The following is a 25,272-nucleotide window of genomic DNA, read 5'->3' as shown; positions in this document are numbered from 1 at the left end:
TTGTCTAATTGAAGTATATATACAAAACCCCCGAAACTGTTAAAGCTAAGTCAGGACTGCACTTCTACTTGATCTCCACGTAGTGCAACTGGCTCTACTAAAACAGAATAGCAGAGATGAGTAAGAAGGCAGAGATTACCAGCCCCTGTAATGTAATGATTTTAAGCTTATCTTCTACCTGTGATTACACTCTACAGGACAAAGATTTTTTCCAGTGCTACTATTTATTTATGTTATCTCACTGTAAACACCACTGGAGTAATATCATTGGACAGACTCAAACTATATCGTGATAGAATTTCTAATCTGCTCTTGTAGAAAGCTGTACTCCTGAGGAACTGTGCTACTGTGTGCTGATAAGAAGTCTGTTGTGGAACTACTGCAGCTACTTTGTGCCTTTGGTAAGTGCTAACCAATTGGTCCTGTGTTTATAGTGGGAAACAGAAGGAGGGATGCATAGTAAAGGATGGTCTTACTCAGTTTTGAATATATACATTTGCACTGAACTTCACAGATCTCAGACTTTCTCCTGCAGCAGAGACTACAGAAGATTTTTTTTTTAAAAAAAAACATGTCTCTCCCCTCCCATATACACATAATTTTCAACTGCACTGGCCACTTGCCACAGCTAGAGAAGGAATGTTAGGCGTAGCACATAGGGGCTTTTAGAAGAGTGGATGCTTATTTTTAGTGCTCCCATCCTTCCTATTAAATAGCAACCAAGTGTGTGCTTTTTAGGCACATCACCTGGTTGCTGTGGTATAAAGGTAAGCTGTAGACTAATTGAGGCTTGAGGGCATTTTAAATATTGCAGACATTAGGCTTAAGTATTTTTTATAATTCGCTGAATTTATGAATTTCAAACACTTGCACAGAAGGATGAACAAGGATATTACATTTGCACTATGTACTTTTGAAGAGTTGATGTTACTGATTGTAGCCCAGTAAACAAACACTTTTAACCTTCCCTGTATGACAAATTTAGCATAATTTTTTAAAGTATATAACTAGGTTACTAGATATGAATTGTATGTAGTAATGCCATGAATTGTTCTGAAATCCTCAAGCAAATGTGTCAACAAAGCCAAATATATTTTATCTCTTTATAGCATTTCTTTCATAAATACTTTCAGGTAGATTTTGCTTTTAACCTTTTGGAGTTCTTAATACAGTTAATATTAGGCATCTGTTCATAAGGGTAAATAGTAAGTCACACAAAGGAAAATCATCTGTAAACTCTCAATTACTGGCCAATGGTCATCTTTTTTTCTTTAATGTAGTTTCTATTCTTAAAGATAAGTGTGTCATTGTAGCATGTCTTTTGGTTATTTTGGCCAATTACCATTGTTTCTTAAATGGAGCATTTGACATGGAAAGGCAGTCCTTTTAGAACTTGGTCCTGCTTTGTTAGTGCCAGTGGAACTCAATCAGGACACCAGGAGCTGCCCACTCAGAAATCATTGTTGGACTGAAACCTTGATGAATGGCTTCATGACACGGAGGTGAACTAGCATCTCCATAATTAAAGCATTGATGAACCTTCTGCTGTCAGTACTTCTGTACGTCAAGTAAAGCTTGTTCATCATAAAATGTAGTTTCTTCAAAACAAGATTATTTTCACAACTCCTCGAGACAGAATAAGAGACTGCTTCATCTTATCACTTTTTTCCCCACATGGAATTGTCCTGTCCAGAGATATTTAGCCTCACTTGAATGCTGCTGTGCCTAAATAGTGTTCACAAATTTCAAAATTATTATTTGAAATTTTTTTCTTTTAAACTTTCAGAATGCGTTATTCTTAGGCTAGCTTGAGGCAAAACAAAGTTACATGCAACTCTACATGGTAGGGCTCAAGTGATAGCCTGAACATCCTGTAGTACTCTTAGGAGCCTGATATTGGGAAAAAGTGCTGTTGGAGAGAAATGCAGAGAGGTCTCCTTCCAAAAAATGTTAAGTGGAGCAAAACCCAATTATTCTGCAAGCTCCAAGACTGCAAATACTAGAAGTTGCAGAGTTTCCAAATATGGGAAACATATTGTAAAGAAGAATAGAGTAGGCACACTTACTTTTGTCCTGCAGCAGATGGCATGGACATTTTAACAGGTCATCACAGAATATTACTCTTGGTGCTAAGAATTAGGTAGCAAAATCGATGAAAGGACAAATTTGAGAGACCGAGTTTAAGTCACTTTATCTTCAAGAAAGAAATACCACAGGCCTGAAAAGAAATTAACAGAAACAATAAAGACATTTTCTATTCTGTGGTGCACAAGACCAAAGAGACACACTATCTTACAGCCTCTAGTGTGCAAAATTCATTATGCAGATTAAGTGCACTACTGCTTCTGTTTTATTCTAAGAGCTACCTTGGGAATGGTGAAGGGACAAGAATGCTTGACAAGACTTTCTATAGGAAAGGGACAAGAAAGAGGATTTTACCAAGACTTAAATGACCTTCTTTAGCTTTTCGGATTAGAATGTCACAACTACTGTCACCAAGTTTGAGTTTTCGGTAACAGCCAGTAGTTTTAAGAATTCAGGACTAGTTTAGCATCACAGAGGTGAGATGTGCTTCCCTTTCTGTTCCACTCTCATGTTGGTGTTTTGACTTTTCATTTCCATAATTTTCGTGTTTCCTTTTTATTTTTAAAGAGCAGCAAACAACTTTTTTGTGCTGGGATAAACGACAATGTTGGAACTTGACCCTCTGTAGACATGCTTGTGCACTGCACCCCCCAGAAAGCACTCCAGCTGCCAAGGAAGGAGGAACTATCTTTGCCTATCGAGCAACACAGCCTTTTTCAGGCCTCACACCTCCCATCTCAGATTCTTATTGCATGCATATTCGTGTTCTTCCTTGGCTGGGAAAAATACACATCTCCTCATCCCTTAGCTTGTAAGCCAACTGAATACAGTTCCTGTGAGTCCTGGCCTTGTGCCCAATCTGTTAATCTACACTGCTTAGTAACCATTACACATTACCTATCAATCACCTTTGTCGAGAGGAGGAGATGGACGATTACTTGTCATTTGGATAGGTCTGCTCCTATCCAAAGAGCTAAGGTAACAGAGAGGGGACTTGGTCATTTATATATCTTACAAAGAATGAACAGAAAGTCAGTCTTTGTGCTGCTGATTTGCCTACATTTTACAGTCTTTGGTTTACACAGAAGGAACAGAGATCTTGTGATCTGAATGCGCTGACGTGTAGGAATGGAACTCTGACCTCCAGCAGTCCCATCCTATGCGCTGAGCAGAACAGTACTTATTCCAGCCTGCAACATGCACAAATCTTAGGCAAGACTGTAGTTTTATTCTTACACCTTGAAAATGTAAAATCAAAAGCTAATGCTATATAAGGATATATAAACCAGATCAAGTCTCTGATGAGAAGCAGCTTCAAAGGTCAGAGGTGTGCTAGCCTGAACTCAGCATAATTTTTGGATCAGCATTAGTTAATTAATAATCTTATGCATTATTTAAACTCAAATGCTCAGCGAGAGCTGCATATATATTGAAGTTTTCAGAATGGTACAAGTGACAACACACTACCAAGCAGCAAGCTCAAGATTCCATAACTACCCATTCTTTCCTTGAGGAATATTTAGCTAATAATTATCCTTTATGCAAATAGAGCAATGCCTCACTGAAGACTTTCATTCATTCCAACGTGCAAAAACAGAGCTGAACATTCCTGTCAAAAAGCTATGCAGGTAAGAGATTTGCCTCCCCTCCCACACCTCTGAACTCAGGTTTTATTTGTTCTTTGCCTGTTTTCAAAGGTGTAAAACTGTCTCTTCTCAGATTATTTTGCATGGTGTTGCTTTTTAAGTTTTGTCATTATTCTGTTCTTGATAAATATTGCTTTCAAGTTAGATATTGGGCAAAGGTTTGTAAAACATGTAGTCAGCTGCAACTGGTATGGAAGTAATCTTTCATTCAAACCTTGATCTAAGAGTTCAAGACCAGCCATTTGGCTAATATTTATTTGTACTTAAGAAAAGTGGCCTATATGAAGCTTATCTGGTTCTAAAAGTATTAAATTATTGTTAAAGCTGAGCATTTTCTTAGTGATTAAATATGAAAGAGAGTTTCCAAAGTATTATCCTACTGCGTGTAGTAAACCCAAGATATTAGGGAAGGCAACAGGAAAAAACATGAGAATGGGATATAAATTTGTTTTTCTCTGTAACAGCTTAATGTGACTAAACAAAGTCCAGCAAAACCACAGGGCAGCAAACAGCGTTTAGTGTTTAGCTTTGTCACTGGTAACTAAGGTCTTGGAAAACTATCTTGAAAGATTTTTTTAAAAAAAACATCCTTTCACTTTTGACCAGCTACCTTTCCAAAAGCAAGAAGTCTAATTTTTAGGAATTTTCTTTGACCCCACAGAAAATGCCTTTTTAGTGGTCATGCCCTAGGACTCTCCAGAAGAATAACGCTGTCTTGCCTTCAAGTGCATGCCAATATTTTGACCAGCACGTTCTGGAACCCCTGAACAAAACCAGCCCCTGGAGAACCAGTGAAACTACTTGATCATTTATTTCCAAGGTCTGATAATTCCCAAGGACGATATGATGGGCCAGCCTTAAGTACAGCTGCTGGCTGGCTGTGTGAGTTCTATCATACCCTGCTCATCACCTCTGGGACTGTTACATGTCAGTGGCTGTCACCTTACTCACCGCGACAGTGGACTGAGAATCCTTGGGAAAATATTAATTCAATTACAGCTGCTGGTGAATGCAGGCATTTGAAAAAGAGCCTAACTTGCCCTGGAAATCCTAGATCAATTTATTGCTGGAAGTAGAAGCTATGAATTGGAGATTTTAATTAGAAATACACAAATCTAAAAGATTGCTTGACTCTAAGAATAACTGCTTGGTATAGCATGTTAATTTGTAGAGGACTTAGGCTAATATTCTGGCTTCCCTGACTTGTAGAGAGCAATAAATTGTAATATTTTTTCCTCTTTCACTTTTGGATTAGCATAACGTTAAAACTCAACAGAAAAATGTTTTGAAGCCACAATATTTTGCCCAAGTATATTAAAGAACTAGCCGAGCCCATCAAGTTTCACATGATTTTCCTAAAAAGCACTGCGACGTTCTTTGCCCATAGCCTGAAAGCTTGCTCGATCAGTTTTTAAATAAATGGTTTTGGTTGCTGGCATCTTGTTTAAGTCTGCTTCCAAGTACATCTAGGTCCTGGTGCTCTAAAGCTGAAAATACATTAGATTATACAAGACAGAGAGAAGCATTCATTTCATTTGTTCTGTTTTGTCACTTAATCCTTTCTAAAACTCATAGGTTATCTCAACATCTGTAAGCAATTCTGCATAACAAAAGCAGATCAATAAATCAAACCAGCAGCTGCTGAAGCAGTAGTGTATTATATTATACGCATTCCAGGGGATTTTATTTCAGACTAGTCAGGTCCCACAGACTAAATGTTCTCACCACATCTGTTCAAATCTGTCCAAGGAATCAATCACTGGGTCGGGTTTTTATGCCACCATAAAGGGTCAGAGTGCACTGGGGCAGAGCTTCTGGGCACTTTCTCTGAAAAAAGTATGGTTTGCAAGCATAACACACCTCTGTACATTGAATCTATGCACCATAAATGAGGCTAACCAGGGATTTTTTTCAAAACTGTGTTAATGCTTAAAACCAGAACAGTAACATACTCATAGCTGTTAGCGATCAAGAGAGGTTTCTTACAGGCAGAAAAGGTTGCTGATGTGCAAGATGAGTAACATGAACAGTCTAACTCAACACCTACAAGTGTTTTAAATCAAATGCTTAGCTAAACTGATGTCTCATGTTTTTCAGTGATTCATGCAACAAAAATACAATGAAACTTCAGATGATAAATACAAAACCTGCTCTGCCCACATTAGGTTTTAGTTGATTTTTCACAGTTCAAACATAGAGAAAACTGCAAGCATCACTTGGCTCAAACTATACAAAGGGCTCTATCCTAACTTACACTTGCAATCACTATTTCAGCAAAAGCAAGAGATTCTAGTATAGAGTTGTGATACACTGTCTGAATTCTGTTCCCAAAAGCATTTAAGATATCTCCTTAGCACAGAGATGCAGGCTCACCCTGCCTACTCCCTCTTGGGCTTTCTAGAGATACAGCATCAGATTTTCTGGTGGTCAATCAGGATGGGGAGGCAAAAGGATGCATTAGAATAAAGCTATTTTTGGTTGTGCTGTTTCACAAATAACAACTCATCCAGCCAGAATGGTTATATGTGTACCAACAGAAACTGCTTGCCAAGGAATCTGCAAAGAGAAATGCCACTGAACACGTTGTGATGAATGTTTCCTCCCCTGCAAAGAGATTTTGTCAGGTCAGTGGCATGGTGAAAGACATGAAGAAAGGTGGGACTAAGGCCAGTTGGAAAGTTGGCAGTTTGTTTGGTTTGAATGGTTCTTTGCTTTGTTTCTCTTTTTCACAAGATAAACTGAGTCACTGCACTTAATCTGAAAGAATGAGTGGTTCAGACAGTGGTTCTGCTCAAGCACGGAAAAAAAACCTCACTTTTTGCTTTTGCTCGTATGGTCAAGGGCAACTTGAAAAAAATTAACTGTGAAGATTCCAAACATCAAAATACAATTAAAAATAACCAAGACTACTTTTCTTTGTAATGATATAGATGATATGCATATGAATGTGCATGCAAATAACTTTCACTTGTATTAAACAGTTGAGAATGCAATTAATAGATATGTTCTATGCTATATGCTGCTTCATCTGCGTATCCCTGCTCAGAACAGCTTTTGCAGCAAGTGATGGGAAGCCTTCACTTGAATAAAATGCAAACATATGCTCTGTGAAGCTCTGGGGCGTGAGGGGGAGCCTGAAATATGGGTTGTCCCTTTTCTTATAAACCACTTAGTATGGGCTGAGTTTAAAATGGGTCAGTTTCGCGAATCAGTAGAGGAATCTGTTTACCGACACCCCTAGGGCTCCTGAATATTGCTCAAGTATGACCACTGTGGAAAGACAGTGCTGTATCTCAGTGCCAGAATCAGAAGGCTGGAGTCTACTCATGCACAGGAGTAGACAGATCTGCTCTCCACCCTCCTGTCTTTGGAGATGGCCCCAGTATTGGAAGCTCCCAGCTCTCTGCTAGGCTGCACATACATACAGGGGATAGCACACAGCCATGGTGGAATCCCATTTTCTTCAGCTGAAGCACCTATTACAGGCATCACAGCCTGAGAATTCTTGGGTTACACAGCTGAAAAATGTTTTGCTGGTAACAACATCCCTTCCATTATTTGGTGTGGCTTTACTATGTTTCTAAAAGCAACAATTAAACTCTAAACATTAACAGCTTATGGAAAACAACAACATCTCGTTTTAGAGCTGACTGTTTTACAGCTAGCATGTTCATTTGACATGAATTCTGAAAATATATCTAGCAGAATAAATTATTATTTACAGGAAGGAAACCCTTACTTTCAGGAGAAAAAAGAATTGAAGAAAATGACCTCCTGTCAGCATTTGGCTTTGTTTTAGCTTGAATGTATTTATTCCACCAGGAAGGTTTTTTGACCTGTGTCTAAAATGCTGAAAACATACACGCTTTATCATACTAGCTTTTTTTTTGTTGGCTTTTACAAAAAGCTACCATTCTGATTATCCAGTAAGGCAGTATAGCCCAGATATACTACTAAATTATCATTCATACACAAGATCTCTTAACAGATTTCCATAGAAATTATATTCCAGTAATCTTATGTATTAAAAACTATTATCATCCCTCAGGAAGCTGCACAAACTATGCATATGTGTGAATTTTAATGAGTTTTTTTGTAAATACAAATTTACTTGCAATTAAATTGTGCGAGTTTAGAGAGAGGCAGACAGCAACTGTACAATTAAATATATGAGCCTAGTGTACAGCAGCCAATGCAATCTTTTTTATGTAGCCTATCAAAAGCACTCATTGGATATTGAACTGCCCACTAGCTTTTAAGTATGTAGGACAAGGGCACAGTATTTATTTCTTGGCAGTCTGAATTCACTTGGCTGTAAGAAGTGGGTGGCATTCGAATAGGACTTGCTGTCCTCACGCACAAGCCTCTCATTCTCCAAACTAATTTAGGTAAGTCAGGAAGTGTTGGTTTTTTGCATCTTAAAAATGAGTGTCTTTATTATAGTTGCTAGCATTCTGTATTTGGTAAGCTTTAATCATATGCTTTTAAGTATTTATCTTGGTGTTGTAACTTCTTTTATAGTTTCTCTCATCTTTGCATTCTAGCAAAGACTACACATGCAACCTATCTCCTGTCCAAGCAGATCTTGCCTAGTATAACCATGCAGTACATTAGAGTCTAAAGTAAATTTGGCATTACTGATAAAAAATAGCCATCAATCTTTCTAAATAATTACATTAAATTGTAATTAGTTTTCCCTTATGATGGAAAGAAACCTTACTTAGAAACATAAAGAAATTTACACAGTGGGAGCTAAAAACTATTTAATGCAATTGGGATGGATAGAAATCTACTGATTTTTTAAAATATATTTAGACTACACAGGTCATTTTCAACCTGAACAATCAGTCCACACATGTCCAATAAGAATCTCTTTTCTGCCTTTTACCAAATTGTGAATTATGTACCTGTAACACAAACATCCTGTTTCAAGTTGTGGTTAAACTTTGCATGGCCTTAGAAATCATGCTGTGTCATTTAAAATAATACCCGTGAACTTCTTTAAGACTTTTACAGTAGTTACAGATACATACCTTGTTATTGTTTTCAATTTGCTGGCAAAAGGTATTTATTGAAATCTTGAAAAAAAATTCTAAGCAGGATAGACAGAAGACTTTACAATAAGACATTCTCTATTTGGAGTGCTACAAATCAAAAGCTTACAGGCTGTTGGGAATCTACGCTTTTGCTTATCAATTATGCTTCCAGTTGAACTCATAAGCCCTTTGTTTTTTCTCAGCTTGGAATTCCATGCTTTAACTGGGTGTTACAAAACATTAACAAATCAAAATACTACTCTTAAAAAAAAAGTATGAAATTTACACAGAGAATGATGACTTCTGTTACTAGAGTCTAAACTTACTATTAACTGTTAAAATCATTAAGTATACCAACAGAATACTGCACCAGTGAGTGTACTTCAAGTTTCAGAAAACTGATGGGTATGGCTTCTGTCTCTAGATACTGAAAGATGAAAGAAACAGCTTCAACTTGTAAGTGAAGACAAGCTTTGACATTATATTGCAATGTCACACCTGGCAATAAAAGGCTTTGTTGAAGAGATCCTGTCTGTTTATGACATTGGGAGAGGCTGGGCTTGAGAAGTTCTCTCTCCTAGAGACTCTGCATACTGTTGTACTAGCACATACTCTCTTCCAGGTCAATACGAGGCATTCCTTATCTCTCAGTAGTGATATATGGGCATCCACTTTTGGAAGTCTCTTCTTTCTTTCCACTGCAAACCAGAAGATAAGATTTGCCATTTGGCATAGTCTGTTTGACATTTTCCACCTTTCTGTTCCTATTTTTATTTTTAAACTAGTTAAGGTAGGGCACCTCGCATGTGATACTGTTCTGCCTCTCAGTCATGCCCCCACCTACCCCCAAATAGTTTATGAATGCACTAAGGTAATTTCAACTTATTTTGACAATTGGGCAAAAACGCAGAGATTGAGTTTGGCGAAAACAGTTGTGTTCGTAGAGGAAAAAGACACCAAAAGCACCTCCATCTTGAGAACACAAATTTTCCCAGTCTTTATGTATCATAAAACTGACATGCAGGAGAACCATAGGAAACACTGCGATGTTTGTTCTGCTGCCCACAGAATTATTTGTTATATCTTATTCCATGGAGAGCAAAGCTAGAGTAACCATGGGCTTAGACCTGAATACTAACATGTAGCACTCTTCTGAGATGGTAATGTATTCCATCATGGTGCACAGTCCATATATTGCCAAAGTGGTATTTGTGAGGAGATGCTTATTAATTAATGGAAGCTGCACATCAAAACAATCTACAATTCAACAGGTTCATGCTATGTAGCAGTGTCTAAGAGTCCATCAATCGTTTCTGTATAGATTTTTGCATAAGACTAAACTGCTGCTCTCCAGAAAACTCTGCTTTACAGGTTCTACTAGCAAAACTTTTCTCCTGTGCATTGAGGACAGCTGCAGTGACAGATCACTATACCACATCTGAGTTCCACATCAATGACTACAGATGCACCATAGAAAGATCATAGCCTACCTCAATAGCATATGTTTATTTCACACCATCAAGTGCTGTCTCTGACAACAGAGACATCTATGATGGAGCATTTGGAAGAGCTGATGGAAATATTTGTTGTACAAAGAAATGACTAATTTAACTCCATTTTTCCTTAGTAAAACAAACTGAATTTAATCAAATGTACTCTTAAATGTCTGCAAGAAAGGGCTCAATCTGTAAATTTATTTCTTAGTGTTACGTGTCACTAGAGTCCTGTGGTGGTGTTCTGTTGGGATGACGCTTCCTTAAAAGCACAATCAGGTGACAACGTTAAGCATCTGTGCTAAAAAAAAAAACTTAATGAATTGCATCCTAACAGCTGTCTTCTTCACATTGCAGGAACACATACATGAAGTAAACACTGGGACAATGGAAAGACCCCTTGAGGATACCAGGATGGAAAACAGCACCTCTTCCTGCTTTCTCATGGAAAGAAAGACTCGTGTCAAGATTAATAGGAAAGAAGTCATGCTAGCTAAGCTGAGGAAGAGCTGCTCCTGCACCCCAAAGAAGCTGAGGAACTTTGTCATGGACTTCTTTCCTGTTTTACGATGGCTTCCCAAGTACCAGTGCAAAGAGTACATTTGGGGGGATGTTATGTCTGGGTTAGTGATTGGGATCATTTTGGTGCCCCAAGCAATCGCATACTCACTGCTGGCGGGTCTGAAGCCCATTTACAGTCTTTACACATCATTCTTTGCCAACATCATCTATTTCTTAATGGGCACATCCCGTCATGTCTCAGTTGGCATTTTCAGCTTGATAAGCTTAATGGTAGGACAAGTTGTGGACCGAGAACTTCTCTTGGCTGGGTTTGACTTGAATGATGATGTCTCACCAGCCTTAGGCAATGGGTCTCTGCTGAATGACAGTCAGTCCAACAGAACTGCCTTCAACCTTACAATTGCAGGGAAGAATGCTGAGTGTGGGAAAGAATGCTACGCTATTGGCATTGCTACAGCCTTGACATTTGTGGCTGGAGTGTATCAGGTAAGTGGTTGCTGACATCCAGAGGCAAGGTATGAAGTTCCTAAAGCTTCTTTGCATGACCTAAGCTTTGGTTTGACTCTCTTTCAATACGAGATACAGCATCAGTTCACTTGAATGACCTCAGACTGTTTTCTCCAGGAAGCCTAACTGTAGGCAACTCAGAGAAAGCATGAGGTAGGCAGTTTTATTAGCTACTAGCAAGCACAGGTAAAACAAGAGTCTTCTGCAAGATATTAACAGTGTTTTGATATTCTACTGCCTCTTGGCCATGCTGCTTTCATGGGACCATGAATCCAATACAGATCTTACCATGAGGGAAATTCCCAGGTAGCCGTGTACATCAACAATGAAGAAATAATTCTGTTTCCCTGGATACCCTAATAAAGGTGCAGACCCACTCACCTACTTCTACACAGGTCCAGAATGTGCTGCTCAGTGTTTTGCTAGTGGGTACTATGTTCTACCAAACTGCTGTCCAAAGACAATTCAGAAGCAGAAAGAACAAGCAGGGAAATAGATTGACTAACTTGTCAGACAATGGCTGTGCTGGACCCTCTGAGACTTACCAATGTGCTACCTGTCACAAGGGTATCAAGAGAACTCATAAGAAAGCACAACTAACATACTTACCTATTGATTGTATATATATGAATTAAGAAAGAGATAGTTATTTTCCTGTTCACTAAGAAATTTCAGGTCATGTTTATGAACAACAAAATGCCCTTGTGAAGCTGTATTTTCCAAAGCCATCAAAGGAAGGAGAAGCAACTAGTTAAGGACAGTATCCTGAGATCTGGGAAAGTTTGTGAGCTCTTCAGCCACTTCTGACCTTAGGCATGCCACAAAGGCTGTCTGTGCTCCACTTTCCCTTCTGTCCACAGGGCTAAGATTAAAAGCTGCTTAACATAACAGTGCCACTAAAGTACAGATCTTAGCTGTTGTCATTCAAGTTCTTTTTACAAAGCAATGGCCGTAAGTTCTAACTTTATTCACTTTGAGACAGGAAAAAAGAAAACAGAAGCATTTTTGGACCCACTGCTCTTTTGCATGGGAAATAAAATTCAGTCAAGACACTTCAGTGGAGTCACTTCAGACCAGTGCTGGAGTTAGAGAGTTTGATTGACTCTGTCTCAAACTCCCCATTCAGCTCTTGGGTTTGTAGCATCCCACAACAGTAAAAGGAATCACAGGTTTTAAAAGCAGAATGGGAACATCAAAGGACAATTCCCGTTTTAAGATTCAAATAGCCAAATGCTATCTGCCTCCAGCTAGTTCTCTCCCATCTACTTAATTATTTGCAGCGTCATTTAAGGCTTATCTCTTTTTTTCTTTTTTTTTTTCTGTGTCTCCTCAGGTTCTAATGGGAATCTTTCGTCTGGGTTTCGTATCTATGTACCTATCTGAGTCTGTACTAGATGGCTTTGCAACTGGTGCTTCCTTAACCATTTTAACAGCTCAAGTGAAGTATCTGATTGGAATAAAAATCCCACGTAGCCAAGGGCATGGGATGCTTGTTATTACCTGGATTAACATTTTCCGGAACATTTCTCAGGCTAACCTTTGTGATGTCATCACAAGTGCCATTTGTATCGTGGTGCTGGTCACTGCCAAGGAACTGGGAGATCGGTATAAGCATAAGCTGAAATTTCCTCTTCCCACAGAGCTGGTAGTTATTGTTGTGGCAACACTGATGTCACACTATGGGAAGTTAAATGAAGTGTACGCATCCAGTGTTTCTGGAGCTATTCCAACAGGATTTATTCCCCCCAAGGTACCACATTTCAACTTAATGCTCCGAGTCGCTGTAGATGCTTTGCCTCTTGCCATAGTCAGCTTTGTCTTCACTGTATCCCTTTCTGAAATGTGTGCAAAGAAATATGCTTACACCATCCGAGCCAATCAGGAAATGTTTGCTGTGGGGTTCTGCAACATCATTCCTTCTTTCTTCCACTGTTTTGCAACCAGTGCAGCTCTGGCAAAAACACTTGTCAAAACATCTACAGGCTGCCAGACTCAAGTCTCTGGAGTAATTAGTGCAATGGTGGTTTTGCTCGTGCTGCTCTTCTTGGCTCCTCTCTTCTACTCCTTGCAGAAGTGTGTCCTGGCTTGTATCATCATTGTCAGCCTTCGAGGAGCCCTGAGGAAGTTCCGAGATGTGCCAGCACGGTACCATGTGAATAAGGTGGACACAGTTATTTGGGTTGTTACCATGTCCGCCTCTGCCTTGATCAGCACAGAAGTAGGGCTGTTGGTTGGCATTGTTTTCTCCATGTTGTGCATCATTGTTCGGACACAGCGGCCACGGACAGCCCTGCTTGGTCAGATCCAAGACACCAGTTTTTATGAGGATGACTTAGAATATGAAAATCTCTCTTCTGTTCCAAAGGTCAAAATATTCCGTTTTGAGGCCCCACTTTACTATGCAAATAGAAACTACTTCCTAAAGTCTCTGTACAGATTGACTAACTTAGATCCTAACCTAGAAGCTGCTAGAAGGAAGAAACATGAGAAGAAGGAAAAGCAGCACCTGAAAAAGGGAGACCACACAACTGCTAATGGACTGGGCACTGGAGAAACCACTTCGCAACTAGTTCCTAAGAAAACTGATTTCCAAGCCCTCGTTGTAGATTGCTCTTTCATCTCATTTTTGGACACCACTGGAGTTAATACTCTAAAGGAAATCCTGAAAGACTACAAGGACTTAAACATTTCTGTTCTCCTGGCTTGCTGCAATCCCTCAGTGATAGACTCTCTGAAAAGAGGAGGTTACTTTGGGAAAGATTTGGGAAGTATGCAGGAAATGCTGTTCTACAGTATACACAATGCTGTGCAGTTTGCAAAAGACCAAGAGCTTCCAGTAGATTGCTCAGTTTAATCCTGTGACATCCCTGACAATTCATTACAAAAGTGACAGATGAGGGGAGGCAGTTTGCAATAATTAAATTATCAGACACACTGTTGGCCTTTCTCCCCTGAAGAGCTCTGCTGTTTGTCAGATGCCACATAGTACAGCCACTGCAGATGCAGTCCAGGACCAAGATGGAACAGGTTGGATTATTACCTCCACCTTCACTTTAAAATGCAGGTGATGTGCAATAGGGCAGTTTGGGATTGACTTCCCCTTTGTGCCACAAGCATGTGTGACCCCCAACATGCGACAGCAAAAGACTGTTGTGCTGGAAGGTCTGCCCAGTGTCAGCTGACTCTCCCAGTGGTTTAATGGCTGGTTTGTGTTAAGAAGGATAAGCCATCTCCATAAGAATGCAATGGATGTAGCATCTTGGACACATAGTGGTCTAAATTCTGGCTTGTAAGGCCCTGCCCCTTCCATCATTCTAGGTGTGCTACTAAACAACTCCCACTATTTGCATACAAATAAAATGTATTAAATGTTGTGGAATGTAGCATGTCTTTCCACCTTGATTACATAGGCTTAATGACACAACCTACCACAGGAGAAGAAACCACGATCCATCACAGGTTCCTCTCAAAACCATCATTTCTGAAAATTACTGCTTGAGTCACCTGTGTTATTGGCTTCAATCTGTGGTAATTAGTTACTGAAGGTTTTGATACCCTTAACGATGCTGGAAGATCTATGATTCTACAGAGTTATTCTATGATTCTATAGAGCACAGGAAGTTCAACCTCAACATGAGGAAGAACTGCTTTACCGTAAGGGTTACAGAGCACTGGAAGAGGCTCCCCAGAAAGGTTGTGGAGTCTCCTTCTCTGGAGACTTTCAAGACCCGTCTGGATGCGTTCCTGCGTAACCTGCCCTAGATTGGTCCTGCTCTGGCAGGGGGGTTGGACTCGATGATCTCCAGAGGTCCCTTCCAACCCCTAACATTCTATGATTCTATGATTCTAAGAAATATGACCCTGATGCACAATTTTGTAACTAGTCAGAGGATAAACAGGATTAAGAAAAATGAATGGCTTTAACTGGCAGTCACATAGTTACCCAGGTAGTTGTACCATCCTGTAAAAATAAGCTGCCTCTGGTGGGCTGATGCAACTCCAGTTCAGGGACACATAAGGACCGTCAAACATAAAACCTCAGAACTGTGACGCAGCACAGCATGTTCTTCCTACAACTGCCTGCCTGGGTACAAAGAGAAACAGGAGAAAAGAGGGTAGGGTGGGAAGGTAAATCTGTGATCTGCCTAGGAGTGACGGGTCAGTCAGAACTGCCTGGCTGGTCTTCTCTCATGCAATGCTAATGAAGATTTACAGTAGCATACCTGGGCCAAGTAAAGGGAGCAATGCTTTGTAAGTTGTGTATCCCCACATGCTGGAAAAATTCCACCACTGTTTGTACATATTACAGAGGTTTTGGGTTTTTTTTCCTCATATTACTCTTTGATTTGAGATCCACTAAACCATGAAAGAGGGTAGATTTAGATTAGATATTAGGAAGAAATTCTTTACTGTGAGGGTGGTGAGACACTGGAACAGGTTGCCCAGAGAAGCTGAGGCTGCCCCCTCCCTGGCCGTGTTTAAGGCCAGGCTGGATGAGGCTTTGAGCAATCTGGTCTAGCGGAAAGGTGTCCCTGCCTGTGGCAGGGGGGTTGGAACTAGATGATCTTTAAGGTCCCTTCCAACCCAAACCATTCTATGATTCTATGATGTTTTCCAGGGCTGGGTTACTTTCTAAAATAATTTGCATTAACTGCTGTTCAGTCTGCTTTGTGCCAAATGATAACTCCAGAGTCAGTTATGTCATTATATATGCATGTTCTCTCTTTACAAATAAGCATAGATTTAGATTTTGATTGTAACACAGTTAGTACTCAGTGTTCTGCCCCATGGCATTGGGAGAATATCCTCTCTCATACTCAAGCTTTCCTTATTCATGGCTGGTTCACACACAGCACCAAGCATGGAAGGAAATTCTATCACAGCTGTGCCTCTTGCAATTAGCAGACTGCAGAAAGAGGTTCCATGTATGGAGAAGCCATTTCTCTGCTGTGCCATTTAAAAAAAAAATGTCAGGCCAACACATCATGTGACTTGCTTATTTCAATCTTTCAAGTCACTGAATGAAAGAACACTCAAAGGGAGCTTCTCCAGGTGCCCCAGAGCCTGTCTGGCTCTCAAAAACAAATATTTTGTTAAACGAAAAACATTCCCAAAAGACAAAATAAAAAATGTCTTCACAAGGATTGAGAGTAGCACAATATTAGGTAAGTGATTCAATGCTGACATTTTCATGCACTCATTATAAAAAAGCATATCAGCTGCACACTGTTAGTACTGCCAGAGCAGTAAAACCTGACGGAAATGTCTGACGAGATTAAAGGATTGACCACTGGCAGCATTTTCCTGCCATAAAACAATTTAATCACATTATTCTTTAAATTGCTGACTTGGTATGACTATGTTATTCCTGTCATAAAGGTAAATGGGCAGAGCCCAAGGACAAAGTATTGCTTTGTGTCCACTTTTGTTTGTAACCATTCTTTGACAGGGGAATATCTCTTTTAAGGTCCTGCCAGGGCCTAGCATGAGGAAGTGGCTTTACAGGAGTTACTGCTAGACAATATCAATATAGACACTCTTAGGCTGTTGTGCCAAAGCAAGTTGTCATTGGAAGTCAAATAAAACTCTTTCAGTACAAAAACCCACACATCCTAGCAATCTAGACTTCATTTATCTTTATGGGTCAAGCTACCGGTCCAGAACACAAAGCAAAAAATGCAAAAAATACCCTTAACTCTAGATGAATCTCATTTTAAAACAGAAAAAAAAGAGAGAGAGAGATTCCAATGGAAGGTGTATCCTTGTATCCTGGAGAAAGATGAAGATAAGCTGCCCTTCTCTTACCCAGCAGACTTAGAAATAGAGAGTCAGAAGTCTCTTTTTCATCATATTTATTGTAAGAATGGCATCAAAGGATACCTAAGCAATGAAACTTGGCTATGCATAACAGGGGGAATAAACTTTAAGACTTTTACTAGGAAGAAACTATTGACCAGAAGAAACCGTAAGAACCATTTTCTGTTTTGGTTTCATTGGCAGAGCTCACTCACAATCAAGTTGTTGTGTTGGACAATGTCAAACACAGCAGGGAAACAGCTTTCAGTGCTATGATGTAGGGATGCTGGGAGACTGAAAATTATTTCTAAGGAGTATGTAAAAGGTAACTGAAAAAGCAAGCCTTTTTCTAGCATGTTTATGTTTGCTATACTGTGTTATACCTAAACAAACAGTATGAAGACTGAAAATGTTAAAAAGTGATTATTCTCTTCTATTCTAATAGGAATTAGGTAACTTGACTTGGAGAGGAGCTGGGGATGGGCTTGTAATTCCAACTAGGTTAATACTAATGTTGAAATAAAATCATTATATGCCTTTTAGGAAATGTTATATCCATCATGTAGATTGACTATATTTTTGTTCACTGTGGTGCCTTGTATAGATCATGTATCCAACAACCTTTAGTACTGCTACGTAAGAATAGAAAAGGGCTCTTAACTTGCAGACTGTGTGGGTCGCATGGATCTGGGCAAAGAGTTGGGAGTCTTCACCTCAAACTCTCGTGTTGACTAGTGCAGCATGGCCAGAACGTGTGGTTTAGGTGTCAAAGTGGCTGTATTTATTGGCACTGGTAACTAACAACCTGGGAACTGCCCAGTCCATTAAAGACACCTTGGATTGCGCCTTAAGCATGAATATTCCTGTGTTACATGACCTAGAGACAAATGTGTGCTTTTGGTTGGAAAATAAAACTAGCAGTTCTTTGAAAACAATTTGCCCTGTGGTATCCTTTCATGGGTGGTAAAATAACAGGATAACTTGGAGTAAAGAAGAAGAGAAGAGGTGGGTTTGCTATCCTAGATAAGGGTTAAAACACAGGGATGCACTCAGCACTGGGGGATTAGAAGGCATAATGAGAAGGAGCATTATAGAAGCGAGAAGGGGAAGCTGGCAGTCTTCTATGTGAGCACATCTGCTTCTTGGGAGGAACATTTAAGGCACCTTTTTACAGATGGCACAACTGTGAGGAGAAGCAATGCCTGTGTCTGTTAGCCTTCCCCAGTGGTGGTATCTCCTAGTCCTCTGTTTTCTGTAAGTGCTCTTCTTCAGTCAAGTACCTACAATCACCTTCCAAGAAGTCTTCTCTACTCACCAACCCCATGACATAACAGTTTTGCTGTTGAAGGGTTCTCACTCAAAACCTCTTTACATCCTTCTGGAAATCACTGGTTCAGGAAGGGAATTGCACACGCACATAATTCAGCATCAGCACTGAACTCCTCCTGTCTGGACTTGCATTCTTGCCCCTGTTGCTTCTTGCAATCCCAATGTTTGTCTGCAGGCTCCGTGCTCTCTCCCTTTCCAAATGATTGCTGCCTCTCAGTTCACTGGTTGTCCTTCCACAACTTAAATGTAGTCTTGTCTTTAACAAATGCACATTTTTTGCATAATGAGCAGTTTTAGCTTGGTTCTAAACAGAAACAGAGTTTCTAATTTCTACATGTCAAAGCTGGGTTAAATATTGAGGCTGGTGGGTTATAACCTTACCCTTGAGGCACTACAGCTTTTCTGGGGCTTCTTGCTTGAATGCTTAGTTTCCACACTCCTAGAATTTTGATTGTGTCAACGACATCCCACTTTGAAGGACTAAGTGCCTCACTCCCTAAAAGGGCTAAGCAGAATCCATAACAGATGCATTCCTTTCCCTCAATCATTTGGAAAGCCCAATCCAACATGTGGCACAGCTGAGACAGGCTTCCAGGAGGGATTCTGGCCTCTGAGCGTAGATGTGGCTACTTTCTTTTCAAAGGTATTCACTGATTTTTCTGTAAGCCAACTGGTTACAGAAACCTGAAAGACCGAAGCCATCTCTCAGGAGAAACCTCTGAGATCTAAGACAGAGACACCAGTGGTGTTGAGCAGTGACAGCTGTCTTCTGTGTGAAAGTCACCACTTTCAGCAGTGACTGCTGAAGCTGGGTCACTGCAAGAGTGAGTACAAAACCCATAACCTAGTAAGAGAGGGAGACACAGCACAGGGAAACTTCCAGGGAAGATGGGAGGGAGGACCTGTGTTACCTGCTATATTCTCAGATGGACTAACTATACAGAGGCAGCTCTGGGGTACAGATGCAATACTCATCTGTGTGCAGGACCTCCAAACACCCTCCCAAACAAACCTACATACACAAGCACCCTAATACCTAGGAAAAAAACTTCACCTGTTCCTAATGTGCACTCTGAAACCCACTACTCCTCTGCTCACATCCCATTTCCAGAGTCTGAGCTCTCCTTCCCTTTGTTGCTTCCCCAAACTTACAACTGGTAAATTCCCATCATCCTGTGTCTGGGACAGCAGACGCAGTAATGATATGTATTGTAAATACGCTCAGCTCAGCAACAGCCTGAGCCAGGCAGAACTTTAAGAGCTATTACAACTTTTGATCGGGTTTTTATGGTTTGTCTTTCCTCATAGAACAATCACTCCTGTTCTAGGCATCTGTATTTGGTTCTTTCCACAGGGCATATTAGTATGAGTGTGTTTAAGCTGAAGTTAAATGAGACTTGAAAAGCAAGGAATTCCAGCCTTGTCCTCCTAAGGTCTGACATTTATTTCCTTAGAACTAGAAATGCTAGTATCTATATGAATCCTTTTGGAAGAGCATATTTGTGGGAAGCCTATTATGCCAGAGCAAGAGCCAAGAGGAACAGCTGAAGCTACTTGCTGCTCTTGCTGACTCAGATGATGCCACACAGCTGTGTCAGAGCAATCAAGAGACATGATGCCACACCCAGCAATCAAGAGAGAAAACGTCTCCAGACTCAAGGAGAGCGGGTCTGCTAACAGAGCAGCAGCAGCAGCAGCAGCAGCAGCAGCAGCAGCAGCAGCAGCAGCAGCAGCAGCAGCAGCAGCATTCGCTACCACTGCAGTGAAGTAACAACTCCGTGACATTCCTCAGAATGAGCAGGCATAGATTATGAAAACCAATCAGTGCCTGAGCTCCGTCCAGCCCGCTTCAATATCGGAAAGCAGTCCGCAACACATATAAACTAAAGCCACCCCGTTTTAGTTGTCACTACCTATCACTTAATGCAGAGCACAATTGGGTTCAGGACACAAAAAGAAAGTCCCAAGTTAAGTGGAAGGAAGACAGAATTAGTAATAAAATAGTGGCAGCTTTCTTTTGGATGTCACGAGAAGTTAGGCTTGTTTTAATCTTTGTGGGACTTTTTTTGCTGTATCATGTCTCTTAAATCAAAGAACAGAAATGTAAGCCACCTTTCTAGTCCCTCAGCACTGCTCTTAGAATGGCTAATGGTTAGCAAAGCACATAACAGGATGGGTTAGAAGTCTTGTTTGGGACAGGATTGCCACCTGAAATGCTTTGGTAAGGAATGGTCTGAATTTATACCTTTCACCCTATTGCATCCCATTCCTAGCTTTTGCCAAAGATTCACCTACGTGGAAAGGGAGCGTAACATTGTGACCTATTAAAACCAGACCTATAGCCAGGGGGAGCTCTAGGTACACATGTGGACAGCCAGGATGTGGACAGGAATTGAACTCTTAAAGTCTGGCTTCTCCCAGCAGTTCTTCTCAGTACTGAGTAGCTGCTGGTGTTACTGCACTAAGACCAAACTCTGCTGGACTTGAAGGAACGGCAGTGATAATGCCCAGAATAAGTCTAGAAAACAGTCGGAACGACCATTGCATGGAATCCACGTGACAGCTCTCTCCATAACACTGGGTGTGTATGCCCTGATTGCAAAGCAGAACTCTTGGGAGACCCCTCTAGAGCTCTCTTTTCAAGGTTGTGCCAAGCAGTATTTTAGAAAGGATGCACCCAGTTAAAAAAAGCTGCACTAGAACCCTGTATATTCCAATGGTCCATGAAACCCATTTCTGCTAGCCTGAGGCCTTTCTGGAGATCATGGTACAACTGAGAATCAAGATGCTGAGGCCTGGACATGGCAGCAGGGGAGATGTGGAACGACTGTGCCATATGACCTGAATGGTCTTGGTAAACTTGACCAGCACACCCACAAGACTCTTCAGATGAAAGGAAACCTTAAACTGCTCCTTTACCTTTTAGGATATAATGCATGCAGGTTAGCCCCATCCTTCTCTATAGAAGCTCTCTCTTTCTTAATCTCATATACCCCCAAATTTATTCCCCTTCATTGGCACTTACCTGACTTCCAAGGAAGCAAAGACATGCCCAGCTTGCAATTACACTAAGATAAATATCAAAGTGAGCACCTGTTGAACACTTCGATGTGTCACATTTTACTGGATTTTGATTTGAGGTGTTTGCTTACCTGAGAGCAACTAATTCCAGTAACCAGTGAATTCGAACTTGTTCAATGCCGCCATGCGGAACAGAAGAAATGTAGGCAAGGTTCACCTCTTGGTCTTTGCTCAGGTCAAAGAGGTCAGCACGACTGTGAGGTAAAGGAGGGCTTCAGGAAAGGAGGGACAGAAAAGAAACAACACATTGCAACATTAAACAGCAGCTCCACTGGGTATCCAAAGATCCCTATGCTAAGTCCCTATACCACCTGCAAGATCCTCCCTGGCATAAGGCGTACCGTCTAATATGAGATGAAAGCAAAATGGAGTTGCAGCTTATTTGGGGCTAACTGGTTACACATGTAGTTTGGCAAAGCGGAACACAACTCGGGTGCATCTTATTGCCATGCTCAAAGGAAGGTATTACAAGCAGTCATTGCTGCACAGGTAGCAACCTCAGGCAGTGGTGGCCTGAAGCAGCCGTACAACGGCAGTCATCTTGTCTCTGAGTAACTAATGATAAGGGAGCTCAGTGTCTTTTAGGCTTTGGAGTAGAAGTCAGACTTGCAGAGGTCTAGTAAGACACATATGGGCTTGATCTTCCTGCTGAAGTCCATGCAATGACATCAACTCTTGCTCTGCTGTGGAAGCTACACTTGTTAAAAGTACAATTAGATCCTCAGAGCCTCCACATTCTTCAGCCATGTTCAACTCACCCCTAAGCATAAGGAAACATGGGAATATGTGCCTTGAGGTTTCTATGCTTGATGCTGCTAAGCAGTTTAACCTGCTCACAGCTATACAGCAATGATCACGTTAGCATGACTTTGGTGTCTACTTATTCCACCAAAATTGACACAACACTGGGGCAAACTTCTGCTGCCTCTATCTTCACAGAGAAATAGCTGCAAGATGGAGGGAGACCTCACCCCCACCCTCCACAAGTCAGAAACTTAGAATGCTGCCCAGTTCACTGGCTTTGGGCATCCTTAGAGACTCTCATTAAACGTCCTGGTAACGTGCAAATTCTGAGCACTTAAAGCATTTGTATTACAAGAAAAACAACCTTGTCCCCAAGGTTTGGTAAAATACTTCCACATGTCTTCACACTGCAAAGGGAAATGACTTGTGCTTTAACTACAGACTGTATATTACCTGTGAAAGAGAAGAACTAATACAGTTTATGCTTTTCCTACTGTGATCTGCCTCCTCTGATGGGTGGATCAGCTCTATGCTGACTGTAATTATGGTGGGAAGAGTCATACTGTCAACCTCTCCTCCTCTGTCCCCCTTCACATATTCCTCCAACCTCCAAGGACCCCACTGAATGAACCTGCTACTGTATAATAATCTGTGCCAAAGGGGGAAAAGCCTGACCCCACCTGGACAAGAACCTGACACAACTTTTGTCCTAGCTAAGACACTGCCTGTCTATTGCCCCATCTCCTGCATCCTTATCTGAAAGTTCAAGTCTTAACACAGACTACATCCTTATAGTCCGTCATATAGATCAGCACATGTGAGCCCCTCTGCAAAACTTCACCAGCATACAAGGCACTTAAAAATCATGTCCCTGAGATTGCTTCAAGTCACACAAGTAAGACTGAGAAGTTACCAATTCCACTCTTACTAAAAATTTGTCAGCCATCTGGATCTTTTTAATTGTTCCAGTGGATAAGGACAATGTTAAATGTCGGTTTTTGAAGGAGTGCTTTACTACTGCTCTAAGATTCAAGCTTGCACCAGTGCACTGCTTCAGTTCAAGCAGTGGCAAAGATGGAAGACAAGGCATAATGCATTCACATATTTTTGCTTAGCCCATGCTGAACAAACACTCTGAAATTCACACTCTGCTAGAGGGAAACCTAGCAGAAACCATGACAAGATAAAAAAGAAAGCTGGCAGAACAGTGGGTTTTGTTAGTGCTAGCATCAGTATCTGTCCTTTCCTGTTCTAAGTGGAAAGCGTGCATCCATGAGAACATCAAGCCTTGCACTCTCCCAGGCTTTATCAACTGCTGATCCACAGCTCTGCATTTGCCCAGCTGACTGAAATTGTGATGTAGAAAAGGAGTTCTAACAACTGGAATCCAGTTCCATCACATTGTGGCCTTTCAAGGGAGCTGGAATCCTACAGCTTGACAAGTACCAGTGTTGGCCAGGTGCTATATCTGAATAGCTGCTGGCCCAGGGAGAGCCTCTGCCTCTGCTGCTGCTTCGCTGCCTTCCCCTCATGTGCTCTTCATGTTTGCAGCTTTCCAAAGTTTTTTTCACACAGTTAAAATCATGTGTGTTTCTTGGGCTGCAGTTTAAATGGGCAAAACATACTATTTTTTAAGGCAGTTTTTCATTAATGTTTCCTAACATTTCAAGCAAAAATTAAAACCAGAAATGAAACAGAACACAAAAGAAAAATGAATCCAGAAAGCCCAAACATTTCTCTTCATCAGCATGTATTTTAGGTCCTGTTCCATTTTCCCACCAACATGGAAAACTGATGGAAAATTTTCCAAGTTTTGTCTTAAGACTACTTTTATGCATTATATAAAAAAAGTGCACAAATTCCTTCTCGTCCAAAGCACACACTGCTGATTCCATGCCTGTTGTGACTTTTCCCTACAACTGTTATTTAATCCACTGTATGCCTACATGAAGGAGGTCATAATCAGTTTAGAGTAAGATACTAATATGGGTGAGGAATGCACCACCTCTTGCTTTTAAGCCTGCTAGGAGCCTTCAGGTATCTCACACAACTTGAAGGCTGTTCAACCCCCGTTAGCTCAGCAAGACTGGGCTTTCTCCGAGAAGTCAAGCTGTACCAAGATATGAAGCAGTGGAGCTGCGACTTTTGCATGCTCCCAACCATCCCCCTCTGATCGACCGGACTCATTTGGCCAGATCAGGAAGACAATGCGTGTTGAAAGTGTCTCGCAAGAAGAGTAAACAAACTCCCAGAACTAACAGGCAGGGAACCTTCACGTGGATCTATGTGGGGACTGTGACAACTGAAACACTGAAAAGCAAAGGGAGTGAGTTCTGACTACCAACATATGTGCTGTCCTGGGGACGAGGAAGGACTTCACATGTTGGAGGGCCCTGGAGCCAAGGGAGCAAGACAGAGGCGGGATGTCGACTGGCCCTGTCCTGCGATCCACTTTGTTTACGTTAACTGGCCACGTCCCACGACCAGGTCCACGCACGCAACACACAACAGGCTAAGCGGCACGGGGCAGCAAGGTGCTGGGCCCTCTGATCCCACAGCAGCAGGCCCGGAAAAGCCGAGGTTCCTCCAGAGAGGCCGCGTCCTCACACACAGGGGATCCTTTGCTTGAGGAGGGCTGGAGGCAGCCGGCTCTCACTCCGGCTGCTTCTCGCCGGCGGTGCGCGGCCTGCCGCCGGGCTGTGCGCGCTTACCAGAACCCGGTGCTCCTCCAAAAGTGCTCCAGGGGCCGCTCGGCTCGCCGGACATCCACGTACACCACGCACGCCGCGCAGCCCGCGCCCAACTGCACAGCAAGCCACAGCAGCAGCCCCATGGCGGCGCCACGAGCCCAGCCCAGCCCAGCCCAGCCGAGCGCAGCCGATCCCAGCCGAGCGACACCGGCGCCCGCTACCGACGCAGCACGGACGCGACGCCAGGCGCCCGCCCACGGGGCGGTGGGGAGGGCGGCTCCGGCCCGGCGCCAGGCCCGAGGCCCAGCCGGCCCCTTGGTGAGGGTGTTTGAATGGCCTCGGG

The 25,272-nt window shown here is 41.7% G+C and overlaps 2 protein-coding genes across 2 annotated transcripts in view; one reads left to right on the top strand and one right to left on the bottom strand.

Annotated features, from left to right (window-relative positions):
* The window catches only part of IDUA (alpha-L-iduronidase), a 48,938-nt gene extending 23,886 nt beyond the window's left edge, over positions 1-25,052 (bottom strand). The window contains exons 1-2 of the mRNA XM_068422580.1: positions 24,951-25,052; positions 21,567-21,707 (exon numbers count right to left, since the gene is read on the bottom strand). The gene's annotated coding sequence lies outside the window, so the exon portion shown is untranslated. The remainder of the gene's footprint in view (positions 1-21,566; positions 21,708-24,950) is intronic.
* SLC26A1 (solute carrier family 26 member 1) lies at positions 327-14,143 on the top strand. Its single transcript, XM_068423817.1, has 3 exons — positions 327-401; positions 10,618-11,268; positions 12,623-14,143. The coding sequence occupies exons 2-3, from the start codon at positions 10,648-10,650 to the stop codon at positions 14,141-14,143; spliced, it is 2,142 nt and encodes a 713-aa protein (XP_068279918.1). The 5' UTR covers positions 327-401; positions 10,618-10,647.
* Positions 25,053-25,272: the final 220 nt, after the last annotated feature.

Source organism: Nyctibius grandis, chromosome Z (genome assembly GCF_013368605.1).
Source record: "Nyctibius grandis isolate bNycGra1 chromosome Z, bNycGra1.pri, whole genome shotgun sequence".
Classification (NCBI taxonomy): Eukaryota; Metazoa; Chordata; class Aves; order Nyctibiiformes; family Nyctibiidae; genus Nyctibius; species Nyctibius grandis.
The sequence above is the reverse complement of the archived record's forward strand: the minus strand, read 5'-3'. Positions and strand labels throughout refer to the sequence as shown.

Coding starts and splice junctions, on each gene's coding strand:
- SLC26A1 (XM_068423817.1), top strand. CDS start 10,648: ATGGAAAGACCCCTTGAGGATACCAGGATGGAAAACAGCACCTCTTCC. Junction 11,269..12,622: donor TTGTGGCTGGAGTGTATCAG/GTAAGTGGTTGC, acceptor GTGTCTCCTCAG/GTTCTAATGGGAATCTTTCG.